This window comes from Mus musculus, chromosome 2 (assembly GCF_000001635.26).
Source record: "Mus musculus strain C57BL/6J chromosome 2, GRCm38.p6 C57BL/6J".
In the NCBI taxonomy this organism is placed as follows: Eukaryota; Metazoa; Chordata; class Mammalia; order Rodentia; family Muridae; genus Mus; species Mus musculus.
This window is the reverse complement of record NC_000068.7, coordinates 68,246,777-68,265,982: the sequence shown is the minus strand read 5'-3', so window position 1 is coordinate 68,265,982 and position 19,206 is coordinate 68,246,777. Positions and strand designations below refer to the sequence as shown.

Below are 19,206 nucleotides of genomic sequence, written 5' to 3'. Positions count from 1 at the left end.
TTCTTTTCAAGTGTGTCCATCTTTAATAATTTTAGATTGGTCTGTGCGATTGTACGACAGCAGTCTCAGTTATCAAAAAGCCACTCATTTAGTCATAATATAAGCATATTGACCAGGCAGTGTTGTGAATAAATCTGCTAATTATGTAATGGGTGTTCCAAGCACGAGAAGGAGCAGGTTCTTGCACCGAGGTTGCTTCTCTTCATCCAGTTGTTTAAAATTGACTACAGCAATGAAAATCAATTTCAATTTTAAGAACTAACAAAGGAATGGATTTCCATCTTGAGGATTTGCGTGGTCAAGCCGGTCCCATCATCACTGGTCCATTTGCAGTGCCTGTGGCAGCCTCATTTGCCAGGGATTGATGAATAGTCTCTACTTTTGTTGCCAGGTGGATACCATAGCAGTGACTTGTCTGGTAATTGTCCTTTACTGGAGAGCGAGCACAGGCCTGTTAGGACTAGTCACGCTGTCTGTGACATTCCTGGTGCTTCCTGCTCTTCACGCATCATCTGTGATACACGCGTGCATATACACTTCATGTGCATTATGATTATGCTAACTATAAACAGGCATAGTTGTGTATGGCATAAGACACGATGGACACACAGAACAATCTCTGCTGTCTTTTGAAGACACACTCTTTTAGTTACTATGTTGTTGTATACTCTGGAACGTAGATGCTAAGATGTAATGTTTTTACCTGTTTAGCATCAATGTAGAACAAAAAAATAAATTTCTAGGAAACTTGAAATAATCATATTTCTGGTCTAAACTATTACAGGTGTCTTTACTTACTTGTGTAGAAAAATGACCTCTGAATGCCATACACAGAAACAGAGTATTTCCTGTCTTGTCCAGCAAGCGTTAGCCATTTGCTACTCCGATATGATTCATCTGGTGCCCAAGGGACCTGAAAATAGGACCCGCTGTCCAATTTAATCACCGGGGAGTGACTATCACTCTGGCACTGGTTTGGTGTAGCTGTGCTTGGCATGTCCCTCTTCAGCTGCATTCTGAGTGTGACACTGCTTGCTGAAATGTAAGATTCAGATCTTCTAGCTGCTAGCAAGTCACTCGAGGCATAAAAGACTTCCTACTGCAAGCCTGTCACTCAGCACCTTCATTACAAGGGCTTCCTGTCCTGGAGATCTGGATGATCATCAGGAACACAGAGATGCTGAGTGCCAGTAGCTTCAGAAAGAGAGTCACTCTGGGAACGTAACCATTAGGTGATCTATCCTCAAGTCCCCTTATCCACATAAGAGACACATCATTCCATGAGAGACCTTTATAAACTTTATTTTTTAACCTTCGACAAAAGGAGAAGGCCCAAGACAAGTTTACCTTGTGTGGAATTCACTGTTTAGTAAGCAGTCCCTGCTATCCATTTCTGTTTGTTGCATCCTATTATGAAATGGGAGAAAAACACAATCCTCAGAAGCATCAAGTATATGCATTGAGTTTTTGTCGTTTCTAGAGCTTGAGCAAAGGAGACAAGCCATGCACCACAGCGTACGATGCATGTGGGATGCATTGCTGTGTCATCGCCACCATCACTGATTGTATTCTTAGTGTCACACACTAGGTAAAATACTTTAAATCCCCCAAACTATGAAAAGCAGGTCCCGTGCATGTATGTGTGTGCATATGGCATACACAATGTCTATGTACACACACCTACTCTGTAAGCTCATTTATGTAGTCACCACAGCTGTTTGATGCTGAGGGTAGATTTCTGCAGTTGTTTGTCTGATGCAGCAGCTCTGTGGCTGGGTGTTCCCTGACCTTGGAAAACACATATCCTGCTGTTTGTAGCCAGTGCTACTACGTGACCCTTAGAACATCTGAAAGCCATGGAGACCAAACCATCTCCTTCATTATAACACAGGGTTCTGTAATAGTTCTCTTGAGCATATTTCAATATATCCTTCCTCCTTGAAAAGTCTTTAGATAGAAGTTAGTGTTGCCATGCTCATTCACAACCTCTCAATTAAGTAATCTTGGCTGTATTCACTCACTCACTTGCTACAAGCCTGTTCAGTCCCATCTTTATGAGATTGCCAACTCCTGTCACTTGCCATTGAGAAACTACATTAATTTACCCAGCCACACTTTCTAAGAGAATGAATCTGTTGCTATCAAATGATCAATGTTGTGTTAAAGGAGTTTCTTAATAGCACACATTTAAATAGTTCATCTTAATAGTCCAGCAAGCCCACGGGCTGTTTGTACCAAGAATAAGGTTGTATCAGATCCCACCCATTCAACCTTCGCTATAAATTCTTAACTCCACAGCCACAAGTGATTGAAAGGGATTGATGGCAGCTGGAATTAACCTTGGCATGAGAGGAAAGCAATGTCATGACGAACACTTAGGTCTTCCAGCGTGTACTAGAGGATTAATTCAGATGGTGGCCAGAGAGGAAGTTTTTCGGTTCACCAAAATGAAATACTTTTGCAGTAACATCTGTTAAATAAAAAACAGAATACAAATGACTTGTGGGAAAATATACCTCCTGGTGTTTCTGATTTTTTTTTTTCCTAATAGGATCTGAATAGATGGATTAAAGTCATTGGGTGATTTTAGTAACTGAAATGTATGCTCTTTTGTACTGGGCTGGGCTGTTGATTTTTATGTTCCGGTTTCTAATACATATTCATCTCACATTTGGACAGATACAGCAGACGGTGTGTCTCAGGAGCTCTTCTCTGCTGGCTTGGTTGACGGCCATGATGTAGTTATAGGTAAATTGATTTTTAGTATGCAGTATCATTTTGTTGCTATATCAAATGGAAATGTGTTTAGAAGCAAAATCTTTCATTAAGGAATAATTCACTCTGAAATGTAAAAGACAATCTTCATAAATTCTTTTGTTTATGTGAAATTGCATTAAGAATCATATTTAATTTTCTTCAAAGGTGTCTCGTGTATTTCCCTCCCCCTTATGTACACGTGATTTATCCTATGAGCTATTATAAGTATCACAGAGAAAAAAATCATATTGTAGTTCTGCATTTAGGTTGGTGTGGGCCTTAAAGAACATTCAACCCAATTCATTTGTTGTACAGATAAGGAAACAGATTCTTAGTAAAGTTTTGTGTTTCTCAGACCCATGCAATAGGGTACTCAATCCCTTTACCTTGAAACCCTGGGTCTTTCTACCATTCATCTTTTTTTTTCTGAATAATAATAAAAAAAAAATACACCCGCACGTAGTTAGAGAAGCTCATGTGAGCCACACATGCTGATAGAGCAAGAAGTCGCAGGCAGTTCTGTCAAGGACTGGGAGGTAAGAAGTCTCTTAGCATCATGTGAGCAAGCCTGGTGTGGTTGCCTCTGCTCACTCAACAGCTCCATGCTCCCTTGGAAACAGTGGGTCTATGAGGCTTTTAAAATGTGATCTGTCCCTGTGTGTTCCTAATAATAGTTGAGTGATGAGGTTATTTAATACGTGAATGATCAAACACTGAATTAATTGTACTAACATTAATAAAAATGTACTGAGGTATTCTTGAAAAATAATCTTTCAAAATATTCTTCAAAAACAGTAATGATTGAAGTTTTGTGTTGTTTGCTTTGTTTGAATTGTATCTGTTTTGAGACAGGGAATCAGTCTGTGTAGCCCAGGCTCTGGTGGAATTCACGATGTAATCCAGGCTGACCTCAGACTCACAGAGATACGTCTGCCTCTGCCTCCCCAGTGCTGGGATTAAAGGTGTGCGCCATCATGCCCAGTTTCCTATTCCACATTTTGAAGAATTCATTTATTCTAAATAAGTCTTTGCTCAATGAAGATGGAGTGTGTGACTCAGAGAATTTGAGGTAGATTAGCATACCTATCAGAATTGGCTTCTAGAAACCTGATAATGTATATCACTGAAAAGTAAATTTCTGTATTTTATTTAAATGAGGATACACTGGGTTATAGTGTAAATTATAATTCTGGCTAAAATCTCAGTATCACTGTCCTGTATAAACAAATGGCGTGACAAATGCAAAGTAGGAAAACAAATTCTTTTGCACTAATTATAGGCAAAGTAGAGACAGTTAAAACTCTCATTCCTTTGCCAAGGAGTGAGTAGGTAAGGAGACGTGCCATGTTCTAAGTAAAATTTGCATACATAATGCACATATTTATGTATGCATGTGCTTGTATCCCCTCAGCCACCTTTATCTTTCAGACTTTCCTTTATGGTCCTGTTAGGACTTCTGGCCAGCTGAGCTCTTGCCTCTTTTCTTAAAATGTAAAGTGAAGACTCAGAAAAAAACATCAAGCCAACTTCAGTTCCTTTTTACATCTGACTTCTTACCCTGAACCTTCCAGTTCCTTGTTTAGAAGAGAAAACAAACAAACAAACAAACAAAAACATACATACCTTTGTTTCTTAGTTTACCTAAAGAAAGAATGAGAATAGTTACTGCCAAAATCAGGATGTCCTGAAGTATGCATATTCCTTGAAGAGAACTGTGCTCCATGTACTAAGCAGACAGAATTAAAAGTCAGTTGCTCAAGTGCAAGTAGAATTTAAGACTCTTTAAATACCCACTAATGCCCCTCTGTAGGAGGGAATAAAGAATGGAATGGTTGAGGGGAGGGATAGTTCCTGTTCTTTGTTTTGTTTTCACTTACTGTAGCAAGAAGTGACACATTGAAACATTGAAGCAAGAAGTGACACATTGAAACATTAGCCACTGGGCTGGTACTGTACCTCTGAGCCTCAGTTACAGAGGTTAAGAGGTTACAGGTGTGCACCACTGGCCAATGGTCCAATCACTTCTGTGCGGTAAAGGGGGCAGGTTGATTTAGACACTGTTGTACAGATAAACTTGAGATCAGATGAGGTCCAGAGGGTATAACCTGCAGTCCTTGGTGATGGGGCTTCCTGACTCCGATAGCTTATCCTTGTCCAGGCATTTGAGACAGCCTCAGAAAGTGCCATTCCTGTGCTCTTGTAGGAAACAAACAAACAAACTGATTGTTTTCCCAAAGCAGTAGGTGTCATTTTATACTTTAGTTGTTGATTATTCAACAGATACAATATATGTACCCATGTCCCTGCTAACCAGTCTTAGGGATTCTCCACTGCCTCCCTTGTCACCCTCTCCAGTCTTCACTACATATGACCCAGCAGCATCTCATAGCTTTTATTTTTCACATCTTACAGAGTTTCTCCCTTGACCCCACATTTTAATAGAGCTGTTTTTTTTCTAATGTCTTATAAGAAAATTTGCTTATAGACCCATCTCTGCCTTCTTCCCTTTGTTACTGTGGTCTCCAGCCAGCAAACTCTAGCCAGATTTTGGCCTTCCTCCTCCACTCCAGCTGTTACTGTCAAAGCCACATCTGGAGAGGACCAGCCTGACAGTGAAGAGACAGGCCAAATGCTGGGTGCAACTGGAGTGGAGTGAAGACTGCCACCTCCCTAAGTCTGGTTAATTACCTGTCTGTCGTCTTTTTATGTCCCAAGTACTGGGTATAGAAGGCATGACCATCCTCCATGATCATTGGGCTTTTAAATGAACCCTTTCTTGTTTCTCGCTCCAGATAGTGAGTTTCTTTCTGTATTTTACTGGATTCTCTTCACCTTTCTGACCTGTAGATGCTGATGTATCCAGGAAGTCTAAGAACATTCTTTCTTCTGTAATCACTTGCTCTTTTGGCATGTCACCTGGCATGGTATTAGTCACCATCCTTCTCTAAGTTTCTGACTCAGAACCTTCTTTTGCATTGTAGACTCATAGCCAGTCCCCCTCCCCCATTTTAAATCATCTTCCATTTGGAGGGCAGTCAATATCTGAAATTTAATTGTCAGTCTCCAAAATGCAACCCTTGGTGTTTCTGTAGTCCCACCTGACTTACATCCACATACTCGACCCTCCCCCTTTTAAAAATCCTCTTCCCTCAGGAGGACATTCAATATCTGAAATTTAATTCTCAGGCTCCAAACTGCAATCTTGGTGTTTCCTCCCCACCACCCAACAGTGGTCTTTCTGTCTCAGGGTGACGTTGATCTGTCTCTAGGCTTTTATGACAACACATGACAGTTGTCCTTGACTTTTCTTTCTTTCACACCCAATTTCCAAATTGAATGTGTACAGCATCTTAGAATTCCTCGTTGACTCAGTTCTCATCCGTGTTTGTTGTAGTGACCAAAACAAAACAAAACCCCCAAAATCATTAAAAACAGTGTAATGAAGGGAAGGTTCGTTTTGGTTTGAGAGAGTCCAGTCCATCCTGGCATGAAAGGCATGTCAGTGTTCGGGGAATGCTGGTACATGTGGTCGAGAGCAGGAAGCAGAGTTCTCAGCCCTAGGGCAGTGGAAGCCCTCAAGCTCCGTTCTACAGATGTTATCCAAAAGGTTGTGCGACCTCCTCCGACAGCTGCAGATCAGGTATTTAAGTACGTGAGCCTGGAGAGGACCATTTCACGTTTAATCCGTAACACCCTGTGCTAAGTCCCTCTCGTTCCCCAGCCCAGTTATCACCCTCATGTCCTTACTGGGATCTCGGATTCTGCCTTTGCTGCCCCCAACCCCGTCAGCTAGAGATGGGTAAGTGAATTAGATCAGACATAAAGCATCACCTGGTCCCAGGCATGAAAGCTGCTCACAGTGCCCAGCTCAGGCGAGGAGTAAGATGCAGAGGCTCTGAGGGTTTGTTTGCCTTGGATGCTATGGATACTTTGGAATTCAGAGCAGTAATGGATATGCAATCTCGAGACTGTCCCCCAAACCACCGAGTCATGAACTTCCAAAGGACACACTTGTGTATGAGTCACATCCCAACTGAAAAATTGACCAGATTACACTAATGCTTCAGTCAAACCCTGGAATGTGTTTCCACCCAGGGACCAGTGGCGTGCACCCCTTCCATGTATGTCCCAATCACTTTTCAAACCCACCGCTCTTCTCTCTACCACGTACACACCTGCCAGCCGCACCAGCCTGTAACACCAGCAAACTACACTTGCCTGCCCTCCAGGATGGCCCTTCTGAACGTGCACATAGGCTTGCCCTGTGTCTCCGGGTGCTTTGCCAAAGTGCCTTCCCTAACTCCCCTTCCCCGGCTCTGTCTTCATTGCTTCATACTTTCTACTTTGTCTGTTCATATATAGCATCTTATGCCTTTCAATTATGTTACTATTTGTAGGATTTCTTCTTGAACATAGTCCTCCCTCCCTCCCTCCCATCCTCCCTTCCTCCCTCCCTCCCTCCCTCCCTCCCTCCCTCCCTCCCTCCCTCCCTCCCTCCTTCCCTCTCTCCTTCACTTATTATTTCTAGATAGTTATCAGGTAACATCTCACTATGGCTGACCCCAAGCTTGTGACCCACCTGCCTCAGCCTCCCAAGTACTGGCATTAAAAGTGTGCTTGACCACACCAAGCTAAACATTAGTTTCTTTTTTTTATTTATTTTATTTTATTATTATTATTTATTATTTTTATTTATTTATTTATTTGGGGGGGGTTGTTTCAAGACAGGGTTTCTCTGTGTAGCCCCGGCTGTCCTGGAACTCACTTTGTAGAGCAGGCTGGCCTCCAACTCAGAAATCTGCCTGCCTCTGCCTCCCGAGTGCTGGGATTGAAGGTGTGCCCACCACGCCCGGCTTAAACATTAGTTTCTTAAAGGCAGTCGATTTTATCTGTGCTCTGGGCTGATCCATGATCACTGCTGAAGTGCTTTGATTGAAGTGAATTCCCCCACAAACGCGTGTCTGTAGCTCTGCTCTGGGAGCTACAGCTATCTCAGAACCTTTTCATCAGAAAAGAATCATAGTGAATAGATTATAGTGGCATGTTCAGAATCTTATTTTAAAGATAGTAAAATTCAAGTAGCCTTTACAAAATGAACTAAGTTTATATGAGGGAGGCTGCGCAGAAAATAAAATAGCCTTTCATTCGCTTTTCTTCAGCTTCTGTGATATAACAGAGCTAACATTTAAATAGATTAAAAATCTGTTTTTTCCCATCAGCGTTTCTCCTTTGAGTTGGGCAAAATGCTTACGGTAGCATGAAAGAGCTGAAAAAGGCAGTGCCCCGTGGCATGGAGCAGTGGGTGCCATGGCTTTTACTACAGCAGAGCAAACACACATTACAAAAGTCTGATTACCTAGCTGTGGGGTAAGCTGCCTGGAGAGCGCAAAGCTTCACACGGCACAGTGTGGATTGAAGGAAGGCCGCTGTACAGCCCAGAAAGGCTGCTTTCATGGAGAACAAGGGTAGGGCAAAATTTATGCACTGTTCGTAGGTGGAAATCATAAACCCACCCCTGTTATGTTTAAAGTTAACACCACCTTAGGCAAGAAGCAGGCAACACTCTCAGGCCTTGTGTAAATAGACATGCAGAAGACAGCACTGCCTTCTGGCTGGCTGTTGCTTAAAAAAGTAAATTCGTGAGGCAAAAAGAAAGTAGATGATATGCATGTATAAATTTGCTTATCTTGTCTGCCTAGGTTGGCTATAAAATGTAAATAGACAAGAGCGGAGTCCTCGTTACAGTTATTTTAAAGAGGATTACCAAGAAAACTGATAGGGAGAACTCAGAAAAATCCCCTCTCACCCCTGAGGATCAGTTAGTTACCCATGGGAAAAGAAGTCTCCCTAGGAGGTGGCTACGCAGAGCCACGTGGCTTTCTCTGTATTATAAAAGTAGTTCTAAATTTTGCACTGGACTTGTGCAAGGTCTTTGTCATTTTCTTTAATGGCTTTTGGTATCTCACCAGTTGGATAAAGGAATGGGGTTTGTAAGGAGAATGCAGTGCTCCTCAAAGCTGCCCACCACCGGCAGGCAGCCTGCAAGACTCAGTGCAGAGGCCAGGGGCCAGATGCCCGAGCTGAGGACTGGAGGCGGGTGGGCCGGTTCATGTGTGAGCCTGCTGACTGCTGTCACTAGGGTTCTCTGCCACCCTGCCTGGGCTCTCTTTAGGTGGATTTTGAAAGCAGATGTTAGAATGTCTATTTCTAAAAGGGGAGACATATTTCTGCATTATTTTATGCAATATTACTGACACATTTTGAGCCAGGATGTTATGAAGCTTATTTTAATAATGTTTTATGAAAATAATGTTTTTTAAAATTTAATACTTAATACTAATAAATAGATATGGCCTATTTGAAAATACATATATGTCCTTGTAAGTTGGCTGAGGACTTTGAGAGATATTGTTCATTATTTTCTGAAAGACTCATTTTCTGCAGGACTGCATGTAAAATCGGCTTCCTTTGTAAGAGTCTGCAGAAATGCTTGCTCCCTGCCAGCCCTTCACACCCATCAGCTGGAAGACACACGTGTGGAGCCTCAGAGCGTGGGGTTTTATCATTGTATGGCATGCGCCCGCCTCTCTTCATGCTGTGCTTCTGGTGCTGGGACCTGTCTTCTCAGCTGTGGGCTCTCTCTCATCCTTACCACTCAATATGGTGGATAAAGAAATACACGTTATCCCATTTCACAGATTTACCCCTGGAGCAGCACATGAATGGATGATTTAGGACAGCGACAACATCGCTGCTCCCTTTAAAATGAAATTATGATCAACAGGAGTTTGGTTTGCATTTGTGTGCCGTTCTCCCTTCACCCTCTCTCCGCCTCGTTCTTATCACATGACTTTTGGGAAGGAAATCGTCTTTTCCACTAGGATGTTCTTGAGTTTGGATGTTTTGGGGAGTCCAGACAGTGAGATTCCTGTATCATGATCTCGTCTTACACTTCTTACAGGTGTGAACTTCCAGGCTCCAACCTCAAGTCCCAGCAGCAGGAGTCCTGGGCAGAGAGGCTAGGAATTAGCATTGTTCATAAGCATCCCAGGTTCGCCCTATTCACATGGGGGCCACCTTTACTTTTTGTTTTCAGTATCCTAATGCGGGCTGTCCTTGTTCCTCAATCTCTGTGGCTTCACAATGTTATTATTCTCCTTTGCTTTTCTGATTTGCTTGGTTATCTTATCTGCTTGGAAGTTGGTATACTTTTTACTCTAATGAATAGTTAACATTTTTACAAAATTAAAACTAACCTTGTTGGGAATGGAGAGATGTCTCAGTAGTTGGGATCGTTTTGTTTGTCTTTCTAGAGGGTTTCGAGTCAATTCCTAGCTTTCACATGGTGGCTGGCCCCGCCTATAACTCCGGTTTCAGGAAATCAATACCCTCCTCTGACTTCCTGGGCCACCAAGCATGCACATGTTACAGAGACATACATGCAAGCCAAGCACATACATTTATTTTACCTTAGAAAATACTAATATTACCACTCATGGCATAGCAGACCCTGCATGGAGTTTCCTCTTTTGTTTTTCTAGGTGATAGTAAAGCATTTTTAGGCTCCAATGTATGTAAGCAACAGAACCTTGGATCCCTTGGGAACGTGCGCTGAGAGTTCACAGCTGTTCCATCTCCGTTTAGCACTGCGCACGTCTGTTCCGGGTGATCGGCAGGATTGAGTAGCATTGGACTTTCATGACAGAGACTGTAGAAAGACTGAGATTCTCTTACATTCAGTTCAGCCACATTTCCATGGCGTTTACCGATATTGAAATTGCATGAAGAAAGGTTTTCCTGAACAAAATTGTCTGTATTGCACAATCATGCTATTTTTTTTTTAAACAAATAATGGTAGTTTTTTAGAAAAGAAGATATCTTCTTACACACCCTCTGGGTTTAAGCAGATTTGGAGACAGTTTGAGTAATGTCAATAAATGTAGTTGAATGGCTCTTGGTCAGAAGTTCTGTGTTGGGGGGGGTGGCTGGAGAGATGGCTCTGCAGCTAAGAGAGTTGATTGTTCTTCCAAAGGGCTGGGGGTCAGTTCATGGTGTCACCGGGATGGAGGCTCACAGCTCCAGTTCCAGGGACTCTGAGGCTTTCTTCTGGGGTGGGGCATAGACCCAGACAGGGCAAAACACCTGTATGCACATTTCTAAAACGAAAATTAAATAAAAAAAACAAACCAACAGCAAGCCCTCTGTGTATGTAGGATTGAGTATTCCAGTGAATCAGGTGATGCTCTGCTGACTACTTTCCTCGGGTCCTTTTAACAAGCCAGTAGTAAACACTGAACCATTAACTATGTCAGGGTTTCTGATCCTTATCTAAGCGCTGCTGCCAGTTCTCTGTAACTCAGGGCTCCTGGTTGTCTGAATACCCCCTTTGCTCATTAAATGTAAGAGTCGTAGCATGGGGAGGAGTTCTATGCTGCCTGGGTCCCCCACTGCACAGACACATATACAAAAGCAATTTTTCCAAAAGGATTGCCTCTGGATAAGGGGTTGCTGACCTGTCCTTCTGATAGATGGGCATCGTGTAGTTCAACACTACCTTTCCACATGCACACAAGTGCTCTTCCGAGGAAGTTCTCCTGTAAAATGACATCTTATCGCCCTAAAGATATTGTTTCTATATTACAAGGTTATGAATCAGAACAGCAGTAAAATACACTGTAAACTCTGTATACCAGTTAGTATCGCCTCTTTTTATTTACTGGGGAGATGGGTACTGTCTGTAGAAAACCCCTTGTAAAGATAGATCCCAGCCAAATTTATCATGTAAGTGAAGTAAGAGCTTGCCAGTGGATTAGTCTGAGTCCCCAGAGTCCTGCTCTTTTGGATACTTTAAATTGTCCTGTTTTAATCAAAAAGTTAATCTACCTTTTAGTTCTAAAATCAGGTATGTGTGAAGATAATGCTTAGTGTATTCAGACTTTCAGACTGATGGCTAAGCCCCATATTGTCATTCTTTTCTTATGACAAGGACATCTTTCTGATAGAACTAATTAAAGTAGATTTATTTGGCTAAGGAAGTTAAGTTTAGTCCTTGTGGTAATACACCATTTAACATTACAAGGTGTCTCAGACTTAAGTGAGTCATGTTGAATTCTTCACTTAGTAGACAAAATCCATCTTTCATGGTCTACAGTGTATGTGTGGATGTACATGCTTATGTGTGTGTGTGTGTGTGCGTGCATGAGTCTGTATATAGTGTGTATCTGTTTCACCAATCTCTGGGTTTAAGTATAACTATTCCAATAATAATACAGGATTCTAGATATAACATGATCTGTTGTACTTATTAATAGTCTGACAGGTCTCTCTCACCACCAAATGAAATTTCACTGCTATTTTTTAAACCTGTCACTGTATCTTATGCAAGATAAGTAAATTCTTATGCAACAGGAAATAAAGCTATTGCTTAGCAAATCAAAATGCAATTAAGAAAATAAGTCCACACTTTGGGTCTCAGTATTGGTTAATATCACTGTGTTGGAATCATATCCAATTATATTTAACTTTTATCTCGCATCCTGAATTCTATTACCATTTTTGGACAATGACCTTCTTGAAGACTCTAGGAAAACCTAGCTCTTACTCTTCAACCACACAGGTTTAGGATCCAAGAAACAGTGTGTAAGAATGCTATTGCCCCTGAATTCATTTTAAGAAAGAGAGACACTTTCTTGGTCACCTTCCAACAGATTGACCAGGCCCTTTTCTTTAGACCTATGCTCTTCCAGTTATAAAAGTCAACATTGACACACATTGTTCAGTAGCACAGGCTGTTATTTGGTAACCTATGTTGTCCACCTCACAGGGCTGGTCTTCCTGTAGGACTCTTGCTCGGTGAACTACAGGAGGATTCAATGGGAAACCATAGCCCAGAAAACAACCCAAGATAGACACATAGCTGCAGATTCCTGGGCCTGGCTGTGAATCCGTCTGCCCAGAGCTCACTGCAGCAAACAGTGAAGGAGCTGTCTATTCATTTGACTTGGAAAACATTTTTTTTTCCACTTAAATTCTTAACAGTAACATGCCTTCAACCGTTAGTGAGTTTATTTAGCCGTGAGATACACATTACTGAAAATGAGGCTATCTTATACAAAGCATTTTTTCAGTAATAGACTCCTTGGAGGGCTAATTTATAACCAGCTCTTGAGACTTCTTACCATCTTGTATTTGTTGGCCAAGGCTCTAGAAAGCACTGTATCCATGGCTTAATTCTTGCTTGGTCTTCCTTTGCTGTGGGGGACTGTTGCTTCCTTACACATCTTCCTCACAGTTTTTGTTTTGTTTTGTTGTTTTGTAGGGTCTTTCTTTCTTTCTTTCTTTCTTTCTTTCTTTCTTTCTTTCTTTCTTTCTTTCTTTCTTTCCTGTCTTTTTGTCAGTGGTCCCAAGTCATAAGATAATACTTACATAAAATGATACACTACTTCTAGAAATAAAGAATATAACCTAGAAGTCATAGTTTTGATGTCGTTGCTTTTAAGACATACACAAATGTAATAGATTATGCTGGCTAATGGGCTAAGCCCCTGGCATAGCAGGATTACAGAGACTGTCAAGACTTCTTTGAAGGGCTAAACCATCTATCCACCCCACCCACCCGTATCCCAGTTCTGTTCTCGGAACCCTGGGCAGTCCAGAATCTCTAAATGTAATCCCTTCACTGGGCAGAGGGGCTTCTCTGATTAAGGACAAGAGTACCCTTTGTCTGTGGCTTTAAACAGGAGAGAGGGGGAGGGGGAGGGGGAGGGGAGGGGAGGGGGCAGAAAGAATATGAATCCCCATGGGATTTTTGACTTGGCTTCACAATACCAGACATAAATTCCCTCCTGTGCCTCAGGCCTCAGATTCAACCAGAGAGCAGTTTGCTATCCCAAAACCTTCTTACCTGGCAAGTTGTCATTTGTAGTAAACAGGGTTCACTGTAGGTAAGACTGTTGTTATAACCTCTCCCCCCACCACACACACACACACACACACACACACACACACACACGCATATACACCCAAGGCAGCATCTTACACAGCGCCTTCAAGCACTGTGAAAACTGCCAGCCTAGAGAAAACTTTCCTCACAGTTCCAACTTGATTCTTCTATATTTTGCAACCTACGTGTGTGGTGTAGTGTCTTATGTACTTCATATGGGTAACCAAGAGGAATGGCGTGAGCCTGCATTATTTGTGGGGCATTTTGGGGTTTTTCTTTCCAACAGCTAATAAAGATGTGTCTAGAACCAGTAATATCTAGGCACGCAGAACATCTCTATCATAACTTATTTTTTAAACGTATGTCTTTAATTAGCTTAACAACTAGTAGGTTTCTGTTTGGGTTTTTCCTCATACAGTCTTTGTTTAGAGTAACACTCCCTCTTGCTTCCATCAGCTCTCACTCCCATCCTGCTTAAACCTCTCTTTCCAGTGATTCCCTTCTCCACTTTCATGCCATCCGTGATCTGCTATCTCCCATCTCTTTAGACACATTCAACACCTGGCCCCTGCCCCCCACCCAAGGCTGAGGCAAGTCAGAACCACAGAGGGGCAGGAATACAGTCCTTGACAACTGGAGAAACAAAAGCTGGAATGTTTGAATATTCTAGATTCTCTTGTATTTGAAAGGTTTTGAAAACTCACTGGTAATTTAATGTTTGGGGACCCAGAAGAACTTCAGAGAAGCCATTTGGGAATTCTTTATCCAGTTAGTCGATCAAAAGGAAATTAGAATATTGACAAAAGAGAACACACAGGCATTAATTGCTGATATTTTTCTTTACATTAATTCGTGACCAAAGGGCCTTCATGTATATTCCCAAAGAGAATGCCGCATATTTGCATTTCCTATTGTGACATAAATTACAGCATGGGCTGAGGTAGCACCATCCGTGCAGTAGGACTATTATCACCGTCATAGAGAACAGAAAGTGGGAAATATTCATGTTTGTCGGTGTCGAAGTAAGCCTGCCATTTCAAGTCTATTAATTGCAGTAGAATTGAGCGAATTTTTGGGGACTAACACTATAATTACCAAGATGAAAGTGAGTATTCAAAGGATCGTTCAGAATGCAGGCTCAGTAAACTAAGCTCGTGTTTTGCGCCCCTTTGTCCTAGCAGACTGGAAGCGGGGGCTTGGGCCAAGTTTGCTTGTGATTTCTGGATTGTTTATGAGTTGTTAAAGGTGTCCCGGCCCACTAGTCATTCCTTTGTCTCTGTCTTCCCTTTAACCAGCTTTAGTCTCTCCATAGTGCTTTCAAAGGAAAAGGCTCTGAATGCTTGTGAGTGCTTGTGAGCCGTAGAGAAGAGCGGTACATCAGAAACAGCCACGGGGACTGTGGTCTCCTTACCTGCCATTGTTAACTCCCTGACTCCAGGTCGGTTCTGGTGGAGTCCATAACCACCTCATTGGTTATTCATAGAACCTGTTGCTGTCCCCGTCTCGGGTGGCTGCGTGGCCTTCCATGCTGTGCTGTCTAAGGATCCACTACTCCAAGCTCTTAGGCCCGAGGTATTTCAGACATGAGGATAGATTTTTCAAACTTTTAAATATTTGCCTATGTATAACCACATCTTGTAGATGAAGCCCAAATCTAATCTTCAGATTCATTTATGTTTCATAGTCACTTTACAGACATAGCCTGGAGGCAGTTTCATACAGTGTTTCCATTGTCGCGTGCCGGAAACAGATCTTGAAGTTTCAGTGTGGTATTTCCAGCTTCCTGACAGTGCTTGAAAGGATTTTGAATTTGGAGCAGTTCTGACTTTAGATTTTCAGATTAGGAATGCTCAACTTGGGAGCTTTTTGTGGTTAACTTTAAAATAGTTCCATCTTCATTTAGACTTTTGGAGACTACCGAAAAGACCGTGTTGCTCAGTGAAGGAGCACAGCCTTAGGGATAAGGCAGGTCCCATGACCCTGTCCCTCAGCAATTCCTGCAAGTCTGGAATTTCAGCAATCCAGTCTTCATTGTACTCAGACCCCGGGTTCCATGGCCTGCTGAGCTACAGAAATAGACCTAGACCAGCCTCTCAGGCTGGGGCAAGTGACATTTTGTCCATTATGTTTTAGGGCTAGTTCATCAGCCTCTTATACAATTGTTGGAGAATCGAAAGCAGAATGGTGGGTTTTGCAACTACAATAGGCAGGAAGTGCCAGTAGGGGGTGGAGTGGGGCTGAGGCTGGGGAGAGGAGAGTCTTGGCTAACTGTAGACCAGCTAACCACAGTGGGCATCATGTATTTATCTGTTTCCTTGGAGCTAGAGGGGGTCCCTTTTTCTGCTCCCACTCAGGCTGGAAGGTGGTGTAAAAATAAGAAGAAAGTATGCTAAGGAAGGGTGGGCAGCCAAGAAGGTTGGTCTAAGCTTCCATCCGTGTGGGTGACTCCATGATACCTCCTCTTCAACTTTGCAGGTTTCATCCTTGTGCCCTTTGATGCTGCCTACGAGGTCCACCCCTGCACACTGCTGCAAACTCCCGAGGAAAGGGGAACCATGCTAATTCTGTCCTTGGGCTCACACTCAGAGCCCCAGGCTGATCGATGAATTATAGTTCTTTTGCCAAGACCTTTTTTCTTTCCTGGAAGTTGGTGATGGCTATGTCCAACAGTGTATGAGGACTCCATAGCAAATGTGTATTTTTTTTCAAGGAATGGCTCTTAGGAGCTCCCAAATGCCTATCTCTTCTGTCAAGTTGCTGGTCTGTGTTGACCTAGCATCCATTGCTGAACAAACCCTGTACTAGTGCAGGGTTGACATCCCTGTGACCCCTTTGTGGGGCATCAGTTGTATTCACTGCAGGCCTTGAAATCTTCTCTCTAAATAGTCTTAGCTCTTCTAAAATGTCTTCCATAAAACACTCATTCTAGGTATAGATGATTCTTCAGAGAATTTATTAGATCACTTTTAGGTTATGCCACAGTGGCGACACATAGCTTTCCGGGACGCTATTGAGACACATTATTTGCAACCCATTTTCAAAAGCGAAGAATATTAAAGAGGAGGAAAAACCAGCCTGCACCTCCCGCGGGGGCTTGTATTTCATAGGTGAGTGTCTCACACTTGACAGGAGAGCAACATCTAGTTTGTTTATGTATTTTCCTTTGGATTCCGCATGCTATGTATTCTTATTTTTAATCAACAAGCCCTCTATTATGGTAGGTGCACAGTTGGTGCTTCATTTCTGATTGTGTTGTTTTGTTCCGTTCTCTTAAACTCCATTTGGTATGCAGGAATTCATTCTTAATTATATATTATAGGCTTTCCCCTGACTTGAAACCATGACTCCTTTTGTTTGAATATGTTAAAAAAAAAATAAACCCCAGACTGCAAAAAAAGAGGTGATTTTTTTTTTTCAAAATTACTGCAGCCCACATTTTCCATCTCAAGTCTTAATTTAATCACAGTTCTCACGGAAATGAACCTAGGCAGTCTTAATTGAGTGCCTCTGTGCCTGTGGAATACTTTTCCTCTGTTGGCATACCAAAATTGAAATTCGTGGAGCTTGGAGTTTTTAACCCGCAAAGATTCTGAGCCACCGCTTAGTTGATAGCCCGCCCTCGTCCTTTTTACTCTGTGCTTTGACTCCAGGGAGGGCTGCTTGCTTCTCTAGGCTTTCGCCATCATGGAGAGGTTTCACTCTTAGAGCCCAAGGCTCCAGCCTCTCCTACACACGGACTTGACTTGGCCTGGACAAATACAATTTTTGGAATTGATTGCCGGCATTTGAAAACTAGGACAGATAGTTGATGGAGGAACACAGCTTTGACCGGCCTCAGAAAACAGAGGAGCTCCAAGTGCAAGTGGGCCAACCTTCTGCCTCTCCTCACCCATGTGCAGTGCTCCTTCTGGACCCCCAGAGACAACTCTGCAGTCTTGGAGAGTGCATTGGTGCTAACTGGTGCCATCCCGGTCTCTTTCTACACACAAAGCATGCCATTCACACAGGGTTAGAATACTTTTAGAGCAAGAGCCAAGTGTGGCTGTTTGGATGATGAGGCTCCAGTGTGAGAGTGCTGCTCAGTAGCTTGATGATGATCCCGCTTTACCTCAGTGGGAGTTCTCAGCATTCCCAGACAACATCTGGGTTAGAAGAATATCAGCGCGGGCCACGTAGCCCAACTTTGGAAGCCGGTGTATAGCAGACTGTTGGACTATGGAGTTCTAAGCTGTGAAGCTGTCCCCCTGAAGAGAGGGAAGACCTGTGTCTCGTGAGGATTGTTTCGAAATATCCACCATGAGGGCCACTCCTCTTCTCACAGACCCTTGGTGAGCCATTAATGTGAAAGATGTGTTCACTCTGGGATCCGGATGTGTTCCCATCCTAAAATGGAAAACTGCCGTATTCACCTACACACAGAAGCCACACATCTTCATACTGATTTGGCAGTGACCTGACATGCTGTTCTAGCTTGCGGATGCTTATGGCATCACCATAATGTCCTTCATTGCTCCTGGTGCTTCTTATTTGACCAAACCCCAAGACTCTTCCACTCCCATTAGACACTCACTTTATAACTTTACCTTCCTGTTTCTGCTCAGGTGGACCATCATTAACCCAGGTCAGCATCCACCCCCATCCCGACTTTTGAGTGGTGGCCCTGGCTGAGATATTCCAGTGTTAGTAGCAATACAGGCAGACATAGCCATTATACTAATGATCTCTCCGGGTTTTTTTTTTTTTTTTTTGTTTGTTTGTTTGTTTTTCTAGGATGACTTAAATGTCTGTCATGATAACTTCCATCACTAGGGAAGTGTATACAGCAGAATACTTATATTTTTTTTCAGTAATAGTTTACTTGGTCATTATACTATTTAAATAATCAAAATGATTGGGTGGTTTAGCAAACTTTAAAGGTTTTTAAAGTCTGTCAAACATGATCGCACACAAACATTTGTTACCTTGACACCTATGTAATCTCCAGTGACCTTACTCGAAAGAAAGCCCATGGAAGACCTTACCATGGAACCACATCACCACCCAGATTACTCATGTGCCGTCGCCATTTTAGACCCCAGTTGAACACCGTAGCTCAGAGTGTTACATATCGAAAACATCACTTCTCTGTCTTTGCTGTGAGGGAGAGGTCACGTGAGTGAACTGAGTAACTTTCCATGTGCGAAGGGGGTTTTGCTGGCTCTGTTGACTGTTTCCTAGGACACTAGGATGATAAAATATTTATTCAATAAATATTTGGTAGCTGAATGAATGAATTACTAACTTGACTCCAACACACAATTGCGCATATTATAAAGATATACGGGGCCGTTTTTTTGCTATTGGATTTTGTAGGTCTTAATCAAATTGCTGGCATTTACTAGCAGCAAACGTTGGGGTTCACATTTGAACTGTGGAGATTTATAGACTAAGCAGGGTAGGCACTCAGAGTTTCTACCTTCCAGAATTATTTCTCAGAAGCCAGAAGTTAGATGTGCAATCGTTTTTTA

The 19,206-nt window shown here is 42.5% G+C and overlaps 1 protein-coding gene and 1 long non-coding RNA gene across 11 annotated transcripts in view; both read left to right on the top strand.

The window, feature by feature from the left end:
• Stk39 (serine/threonine kinase 39) overlaps window positions 1-19,206 on the top strand; it is a 261,664-nt gene that overhangs the window by 206,126 nt on the left and 36,332 nt on the right. For 7 of the 9 annotated variants that reach the window (XM_030251876.1, XM_017319129.1, XM_017319128.1 and 4 more), the window contains one exon: window positions 2,680-2,748. The exons of the other annotated variants lie outside the window; for them this stretch is intronic. In XM_030251876.1, the coding sequence (XP_030107736.1) occupies window positions 2,680-2,748 (69 nt within the window). The remainder of the gene's footprint in view (window positions 1-2,679; window positions 2,749-19,206) is intronic. 9 annotated transcript variants of the gene reach the window in all.
• Window positions 13,083-16,326, top strand: LOC108168764. 2 transcript variants are annotated; one of them, XR_001783323.2, is made up of 2 exons: window positions 13,083-14,721; window positions 16,175-16,326. It is a non-coding gene; the product is annotated as an uncharacterized LOC108168764 (long non-coding RNA). The 2 variants fall into 2 exon arrangements; XR_001783322.1 differs by lacking the exon at window positions 13,083-14,721 and adding an exon at window positions 14,728-14,804.